An 8,672-nucleotide genomic window follows, 5' to 3' on the forward strand; every position below is an offset into this window, starting at 1 on the left:
ACAGGCGAACCGCCTGGTGAGGCAGAACGTCCCCGGGAGAGCTGCGGCTTGCACAACGCCCGGGGCCGCTGCCGGGGCCCGCGTGGGCCGAGGCGGCGGCGGGTGAGCAGTTTTTTGGCTGCAGCCCGCTCTGACACTGGCCCGTCCCGGCACCGAGCCGGGCAGAGCTCCAGGGGCTCCAGGAGCTCAGGGTGCGGCTCCCGGGGGTGCCCCGTGCAGGGCCGGCAGCTGGACTCGATGTCCCTGAGGGTCGCTTCCAGTTCAGCGCGTCCTGTCATTCTGGGGGTACCACGCGACCCCGATGACGGCACCAGCGCTGGTGCGTGTGTCATCGCTGCTGACGCCTCAAGGCTGCCGGGCCCGGCCGGGCTGACTCCTCCTCCGCAGGGACCTCGCCGGCGCATTTTGGGGTGGATTTGGGGCTTTTCCCTCCCCTCTCCCCGCCGCCGATCCCGCCGCGGCCGCGCGCTGACGTGGCGCGCGTTGCCATGGCAGCCAGCGGCGCGCGCCCCCGCCGGCGCAGCAGCGGCTGCTTCGATTGGCGGGGGCGCCGCGAGGGGGGCGGGCCGTCCCGCCCCTCCCCCGGCGCCCATTGAGTGAGCGGCGCGCACCACGTGGCACGGGCCCCGGCCATTGGCCAACGGGGAGCTATAAAGGGCGGCGGCGGGCGGCGGCGGCCCCGCGGCGACGGCGGGCGGGATGGAGGCGGTGGCGGCTGAGGGGGACGCGGCGGCGGAGGAGCTGCGGGAGCGGCTGGCGGCGGGCGGACAGGACCATGTGCTGCGCTTCTGGCCTGAGCTGGACGGCGCGGCCCGCCGGGCGCTTGCGACCGAGCTGTGCCGCATGGACGTGGCTGAGATCAACCGGTTCTTCCTCCGCGCTCGCGGGGACGGCGGCGGAGCGGCGGCTTCAGCAGGGCTGGACGCGCGCATGGAGCCGGTGCCGCGGGACGTGCTGGGCAGCGCCTCCCGCGACCGCGGGCTGGTGCCGCGCTGGGAGAGCCGCGGTAGGTGCGCGGGGCGGCGGGGCTCGGCGCGGCGCGGAGCCGGCGCGGAGGGCCCCACGCGTGTCTGCTCCCCCAGGGCTGGCGGAGATCGCGGGGAGTCGCGTGGCCGCGCTGCTGCTGGCCGGCGGGCAGGGCACCCGCCTCGGCGTCCCCTACCCCAAGGGCATGTGCGACGTGGGGCTGCCCTCCCGCAAGACCCTCTTCCACCTCCAGGCCCAGCGCCTGCGGCGACTGCAGCAGATGGCGGAGGAGCAGCACGGCACTCCTTGCCACATTCCCTGGTGATTCCCGGTCTCGGGGGGACAGGGCTCGTGGAGTGGTGTCGGCGGGGTCCGGCTGGCTCTGGTGGATCAGGGTCCTGTAGATAGGCATAGCCCTCGGTGTCAGCAGCCCGCGGTTTTCTGGGGTGGTGCAGTTCCCTTTGGCAGCCCGAGGTTAGGCTGGGTTGGTGCAGAGCCCCTTGGCAGCCCGAGGACCATGGACTGGCATAGCCCCTGTGTTGGTGTCAACACTTTGCAATGGGCATAGCCCCTTAGAGTGAGTGGTTCAAGGCTCAGGGTGGCACTGACAGGTCCCACATTGTCAGACTCAGTCCTATGGCCCTTTGGGAAAGGTTTTCATGTCCCCATGCAGGACAGCAGCCATGGTGGGTGGGGAGATGAGGTGCTGAGGTGCTTTGTACACCAGGCACGAGCTGGCCACTGCAGCTGGGTGTCCCATGCACGGTGTTGTATGGTTTTGGAGATACGTGTTGCAAGGAAGGGTGAAACCCTTTGCTGGCTTGTCAAAATGGGGGGTTCACAGCAGGTCACACCTTCTAAGTGTGGAGTAGGGGAGGCATGTCCTGGGTGTTCTCCACATTTGGAATGAGGGGTGTGAGACCCTGCCTCTCCTCCCTGCTCATTGGGTGTCTTCTACTCTGCAACAGGTACATTATGACAAGTGGCCGCACTATGGAGTCCACCAAGGAGTTCTTCCAGAAACATCGGTATTTTGGCTTGAAGAAGGAGAATGTAATCTTCTTCCAGCAGGGCATGCTGCCTGCCCTGGGATTCGATGGGAAAATCCTGCTGGAGGAGAAGGGCAAGATTGCTATGGCACCAGGTTGGTGGCCGGGGTGAGGCATGGTGCTGAGGAGCAGCTTTTGGAACTGCAGTCTTCACTGTGACCTGGCCCATGGCTGACTCAGGCTGGGAGGTGTCTGTGTCTGCCCTGGCAGGGAGGACCAGGGTGGGGTATGGCTGGGCTGATGACCCTCCACATCAGCCCGTGGGGAAGGAGGATGAGCGTGGGTGGCTGACAGACAGTGGGGCGTTCCCTCTGCAGATGGCAACGGGGGCCTGTACCGGGCCCTGGGCTCACACGGCATCATGGACGACATGGAGCGGAGGGGGGTGCAGAGTGTCCATGTCTACTGTGTGGACAACATCCTGGTGAAGGTGGCTGACCCCAGGTTCATCGGGTTCTGCTTGGAGAAGGGAGCAGACTGTGGGGCCAAGGTATGGTTTTGGGAGTAGGCAGGCACTGCTTCTGCACAGCTGGGTGGGGTCTGTGCTGCTCCTTGCCTGCCTTCCCTGACTTTTCACCCTTCGTTTGCTGGCTTGCCACAACCAGGAGGGGTACCTAAGTACCTGGAGCTCACTGGTGAAGTAACACGTGCTGCCACAGTCTTGCCTGCCCCTGGCATCCTGGAGGATGGCACTGCTCTTCTGCCTTGCACAGGAATATGACACCAACAAGCCCAGGGCTTGGAGGTCCCCCTGGGGTCAAGAGGCTGCTTGAGAGCCCTGTGTAGCTGCCTGGCACACACTCAGATGCTGGGCAGCTCTTCTCTGGGTGGCTGTGGCTAGCACAGGCAGACAGGATCCTTGCCATAAGCTGCCAGGTGTCCCCAGCCTGACATCCTGGGCACCAGACCAGGACATGGGTGCAGCTGACACGGAACCCAGCCCCATGTCTTGTGTATAGAACACTGCACACTTAAAGCTTTACTTAAAGACTGACAGCCAAATGTTTTGTTTGCATTGGGCTCGGCTCTGGCAAACAGGTGAAAGGACTTACTGGTCTTGCAGCTTTCAGAGGGTAAGCTGAGAAAGGGAAGGCAGTTTCTTCTCCTGGCCTGCATGAAAGAAAGAGAAAATAAACCTTAGCATGCAGAAAGGAGAAAGTCTTGCGCCCCTGCATGCCACTGCTCTGTGGTGACAGCAGTGGGATTTGCTGGGGTATCTCATAACCCAGATGGAGGTGTGTGAGGTGCAAGGAGGAGAGGAAGGTCAGGGGGATGGCTCTGCTGAGCCAGCAGCCTTCTGGTTGTGAACAGCAAACTGACTAAAAATATCCATGCCTGCTGCCAGCTGCACGTTAGCTGGGTGCCACATCCTGCTGTGCCCTCTGGGTGTGTCTGACACCTGTCACCCAGCCCTGCCATCAAAGCCTCCTCTAATCCCCACTGCCAGAAGCACCTGGGAGGGGAGAGCTCCAGCATCACCATCCCAGCAGAGGAAAAAGCCTTTCTAAGTAGGACCCTCTGTTTCCAAGGGAGTGTGTTTGAAGCGTGGGGCTTTGGGTGCCTTTCCCTGACAGTGCTTTCCTTGGGCAGGTGGTGGAGAAGACCAACCCCACGGAGCCGGTGGGCGTGGTGTGCCGGGTGGATGGCGTGTACCAGGTGGTGGAGTACAGCGAGATCTCCCTGGCCACTGCCCAGCGGCGCGGCCCGGACGGGCGGCTGCTCTTCAACGCAGGCAACATCGCCAACCACTACTTCTCCACTGCCTTCCTGAAAGATGTGGTCAAGTAAGGGCCTGCTGGAGCTCCAGAACAGGAATGTTGGCACTGAAGTGCTGCTGCTGAGCAGAGCTGGCTGTGCCTTGCTTGCTGCTGGTTGAGCTCCAGGCGTGCTGGGATGAGGCCCGTGCAGAGCTGGTCCGAGCCCCACCTGTCTGCACAGCCCCTTCCTTGAGTTAAGGGTTCTCTGGGCCATATCTGGATGCTGCTTCCAGGGTGCAGGCATGTGGGACTGTCTCCTGCTGCTGTGGGGATGAGCAGCCTGTGCCTTGGGCAGCTGGGGTCAGAGCAGGGCAGCCATCCTGCTGCAGCCATGTCTGAGCCGGGGATGTGGCTTGCTCGGACAAGTGACATCTCTGTCTTGGCCCGTTGCAGCACTTACGAACCGCAGCTGCAGCACCACGTGGCTGAGAAGAAGATCCCACATGTGGACATCACTACAGGGCAGCTAGTCCAACCTGAGAAGCCCAACGGGATTAAGATGGAGAAGTTTGTCTTCGACATCTTCCAGTTTTCCAAGTATGTCCTTTGCTCTCCATGGGGTCCAGGCTGGCTGCTGGCTCTCCCGGGAAAGCTCTGAGAGCCTCTGGGGTTATGCCAGGGTGTGCCCACTGGCGATGCCCCGGAACCAGGATAGGGTGGCAGCTGGAGGCATGGGTGTTGCATGCCTCTTGCTGGGCTGAGCCCTGCTCCTGTGCCAGAGGAACATCTGTTGACCCTACAGGCCAGGCCCTCCCCTCCCTCCTGCATGGCTGTGAAAACAGCCCGTGGGTGTGGGCTGGGGGAGGGCTGTGGGCCCAGCTCAGTCACCCTGGCAGGGGAAGCAGGCACAGTTTCCAAACCTGACCCTCCCATGCTGTGTTCCCGCAGGAAGTTTGTGGTGTACGAGGTGCTGCGTGAGGATGAGTTCTCTCCCCTGAAGAACGCAGACAGCCAGAATGGCAAGGACAACCCCACCACAGCCCGACATGCCTTGATGTCCCTGCACCACTGCTGGGTTCTCAATGCAGGGGGGCACTTTGTGGATGAAAATGGCACACGCATCCCTGCCATCCCTCGGTGAGTTGCTTCTCCTGTCACTTCTGCTCTTTTTTGGGCTGGATATTAAGCACAAGGCCATCCCAGCACTGATAACAGTGTCACAGAAGCAGCCAGCTTTGAGTCCCCTCTCCTGGGTGATCTGTGGAGCAGAGCTGGGTGTGAGCTCTGTGGTGACAACAGGAGTGGTGCTCAGTCAGCAGCAGCTTTCCTTCTCAATTCAGCACCTATGAACTGAATCCTGCCAGCCTCCATTGCACAGCCAAGGTCACCTCTGCAGGGAGGAAGTGGCTCCCTAAAAACAGAGCACGCCAGCAGGTCCATGCAGCAGCCAGGCTGGCAGCAACACATCCCTCAACCACGAGACCTCCCACCACCCTCTTTAGGGATCAGTAGACCCCAGACTCGTTTTGCTGTTTTTCCTCCCTTGCTAACCCTTGTTTATTCCCATGTAGCATCACAAACGGAGGGTCAGCTGCCAGCCCAGCAGATGTCAATGACAAGTAACTATCCATGTCCCAGGTGCATGGTGGCGGGGCTGTGCTTAGGGACTAACGGGCTGCAGGCGGAGCGGCGTGCCAGGCTAACGGGGTGGGGTGCGCATGTGGGCGGTGGGGCATGTCACCCCTGGGGACAGGGGATGCCGCTTCTCATGGTGGCGGGCGCAGGCAGCTCTGCTCCCTGCTGGGCTCCTTTCCGCAGGGATAACTGGATGGGGCTCATGCTGTTGGTACAGATGCAGAACGGCAGCAGCCTGATGCTGACTGCACGCAGCCCCCAAAGGTCACCCCACAGGCAGGGTGCTGTTGGCAAACACCCTGACATGTCCTTTGATGCCACTCCCCTGTTTGTCACGGCACGGCAGGGACTGGTCCCAGCCGGTCCTAGAGCTGGGGATGGCTGCCATCTCCCGATGTCCGCCAGGCGTCCAGGCAGACCAAAACGGGATTAAAAACATGAAGCAAACATCACGCAGGCTTTGATGTAGCACGCGTGAATCTGAGCACAGCAGCCAGCTGGGCTTTGTGTGACTCCAGCTCTTGAGTTTGGAAGATCCAGAGTGTGACACTAGGGAAAGCCCCTGGCTCAGTGCTTGAAAGTTTACGGGAATACACAGGGAAGTTTTAACTCTTTCGTTATGTTCTGTAGGCACAGGCATGCTGGGACTTGGAGCTGGTGAGTGTAAATGACTCACAGAGTAAGCAATCTTGTTCTCTTCCCCTCTTTCAGAAGCTTTATCCTCAGGTACTTTCTGGTGGAATACAGCTGTTTTATCTCTTTTAATTCCAGACTCCAGGTGTTTTCAGGCTTATGACTAAGCCATCACACTAGTTAACATGCAGGAGAAAGGCTGCACTTTGTCCCACATTTACCCTTCATTACCAGTTAATGCCAATTTTTTTTTTTTTTAACTACTATCTTGAATCTAACACTCAAGGTAAATACCAGTGTGGGTTGGGATGGGTGAGTTTTATTTACTGACACCTGCGACAGGAGGGGGCTGAGTGACTGCGTAGCAGAGGAAGGAGCTTTGACCTGAGTGAAGGGAGCATTGTCACAGATGGCATCCTGCCATGTCTGCCTGGCTGCTGGGGCCACTGGCTGGGAAGGGCCAGCACCCAGGGGTGCTGTTGCCATGGCTGCTTGTTGGGTCCACACAGCTGCACCCCCACATTTACATGCCAGCTGGATCCAGGGATCATCCAAGCGTGTCCTATGAAGGCTGGTGGCAGCAGGAGCAGGGTCAGGGACCCCACACAGGCTCCTGCCCAGCAGTGCTGCTGCAGTGGGCAGCACTGGTGTGGTTCTGACATTTTGCTCACCAGCTCCATCTCACAGGCAGAGGAGAGGAGCCAAGATAGTTGGTCTAACAGGCAAAGGCAGGAGGAGCAGACAGTGCTGCAGGGAGTGTTTCTGAATGAGCAGAAGGGCTTACCCTGTGTCCTCAGGTTGTGCTTTAAGCTAGAGAGGGCTTAAAGCAAGACCTCTTGCTTTATGGGAAGGTGCTCTGGGAGTGCATCTCACATCACCCCAGGGCTGCAGGAGAAGGAATGGGTGACTTGTTTCCATGCAGCATCAAAAATAGCGGGGCTGATGGCACAGGCACTGCTGTAGTTACACACATGGAAAGGCATCATGAAAGCCCCATCTAAAGCTCTTTTCCCTTTCAGTCGCTGGTGGTATCTAAACTTTAGCTGGCACCTCTGTGGAGAGCGCGCAAGGCTTCACTAACCCAGGGCAGCTGTGCGCTGGTGGGGTCTGTGTGGGCCCCGGACAGCCCCTGACCCTCCGCCTGGCCTTGGCAAATGTTGGGCCCTATCTGTCCCCCCAGGCTGTACCTAACTCTCCTGACTGAATATTTTCCTTTGCAGCTTGAAGGATGCAAATGACCTGCCAATCCAGTGTGAAATTTCTCCCCTTGTCTCCTATGGAGGAGAAGTGAGTACTGGCCCTGCAGAGCTCAGGGGCCCAGCCCCAGGCGGATGGACTGGGCTGGCAGGGCACATACATGAGGGACAAGCCACACAGGTGACTGTAACTCACTGGGGGGCTTTTTGGGGCAGTGCCCCCCAGGTTGCCAGCACAGGAGGGGAGCGGAGGCAGCTCAGCAGGGCAGGTGATGTGCAGTATGTTCCTGATGAGCCACGTCTCATTCCCTCAGGGCCTGGAGAAGTTCGTGAAGGACCGAGAGTTCCGCACACCTCTGATCATTGACGAGGATGGGATCCACGAGCTGGTGAAGAACGGGATGTAGTGGCAGCTTGGTGCCCAGGCAGGGCTGCCCATCCCTCCAGGAACTGGGGCACATGAAGGTTGATAGCTGGGCCTAGCAGGGACTGCTCCTGCTTGCTCCAGCCCTGTGCAGAGGAGGATTTGACCCACTCGGTTCTTGGCATGTTGTATGCTTCTATTTATATTTTAATTTAAAAACCAAACACTATAGATTCCCCTGCCACAAAACACAGCTGTGGTGCTGCCCTTTGCACTCCAGGCTGTGGGCATTTATTTTTAAATGTGTGTATAGTAATAGTCATTGTACATGCAGAGAGGGGATTTTTATTATATGGGGCTGGGTTTAATCTAGAATTTTTATTTTTCTTAAATCCACATGACTGTGTTTTTTTTTAAATAGGGTCCTTGCCATTGCCCATGTCCCCCTTTTGGTCATCCTTTGTATATTGCACAACTGGAAGCACACAATTAAACTCTTGAGTCGCTCCTGTTTGTCTTCTGGTGGTGTTTGAGTGACAATGACTTTGCACCAAGAGGCTCATGGAGTAGAGAGCTGACTGCATCATGCAAAGTGCTCTGTTCAATGCAGCAAGGGTGGCTGTCTGGAGTGGCTGCAGACAGGGCCTCTAGCCTGCAGTGCTCATTTGGGGTGTTCCTGGAGGAAGCAGAGAGTTGTACCCTCTTACATTTCTGCCACAGAACAGTGGCCAGCCTTGAGCAGGTAGGAACAGGCAGGTGTGCTGCACTGCTGGAGTGCTCAGGGTGAAATCAGCCTGGCACTGAGCCCTCCACCATGTGCCCTCTGCTTTTCCTGGAGGGGCTCTGGCTCCTACATGAGCCCACTGTTGAGAAGTGTTGTGTCCTGACTGCCTGGGGCAGAACAGCTGTGTTGCCCCCACTCCTGTTTGGGAAGAAGGATGTAGAGCTTGGCCAGCTCCTCTCCTGATCCTGATGTGGTCACAGCCTCTTACTGCCCCATGGCTGCCTGGGGAGGGATTTTCCCTTACTGCCCCATGGCAGGCCTGGGAATGGGACCCAAACCATTCCCTCTGGGGGAAGTCGCCATGTGCCCGCCAGGCACAAAGGTGGCACTGGGCATCCCAGGCTCAGC

At 59.0% G+C, this 8,672-nt stretch overlaps 1 protein-coding gene across 2 annotated transcripts; it reads left to right on the plus strand.

Moving 5' to 3' along the window:
* The first annotated feature begins 694 nt into the window (after positions 1-694).
* Positions 695-8,047, plus strand: UAP1 (UDP-N-acetylglucosamine pyrophosphorylase 1). 2 transcript variants are annotated; one of them, XM_041479085.1, is made up of 10 exons: positions 695-1,006; positions 1,083-1,287; positions 1,935-2,110; positions 2,333-2,505; positions 3,606-3,799; positions 4,166-4,309; positions 4,661-4,849; positions 5,284-5,331; positions 7,201-7,267; positions 7,491-8,047. In XM_041479085.1, the coding sequence occupies exons 1-10, from the start codon at positions 700-702 to the stop codon at positions 7,581-7,583; spliced, it is 1,596 nt and encodes a 531-aa protein (XP_041335019.1). In that variant the 5' UTR covers positions 695-699; the 3' UTR covers positions 7,584-8,047. The 2 variants fall into 2 exon arrangements, with proteins under 2 accessions (XP_041335019.1, XP_041335020.1); XM_041479086.1 differs by lacking the exon at positions 5,284-5,331.
* The last annotated feature ends 625 nt before the right edge of the window (positions 8,048-8,672 follow it).

The sequence above is a fragment of the Pyrgilauda ruficollis genome, unplaced genomic scaffold (assembly GCF_017590135.1).
Source record: "Pyrgilauda ruficollis isolate IOZ18807 unplaced genomic scaffold, ASM1759013v1 scaffold47, whole genome shotgun sequence".
NCBI classification, from domain to species: Eukaryota; Metazoa; Chordata; class Aves; order Passeriformes; family Passeridae; genus Pyrgilauda; species Pyrgilauda ruficollis.

Coding starts and splice junctions, on each gene's coding strand:
- UAP1 (XM_041479085.1), top strand. CDS start 700: ATGGAGGCGGTGGCGGCTGAGGGGGACGCGGCGGCGGAGGAGCTGCGG. Junction 2,506..3,605: donor GAGCAGACTGTGGGGCCAAG/GTATGGTTTTGG, acceptor TTCCTTGGGCAG/GTGGTGGAGAAGACCAACCC. Junction 7,268..7,490: donor TTGTCTCCTATGGAGGAGAA/GTGAGTACTGGC, acceptor TCATTCCCTCAG/GGCCTGGAGAAGTTCGTGAA.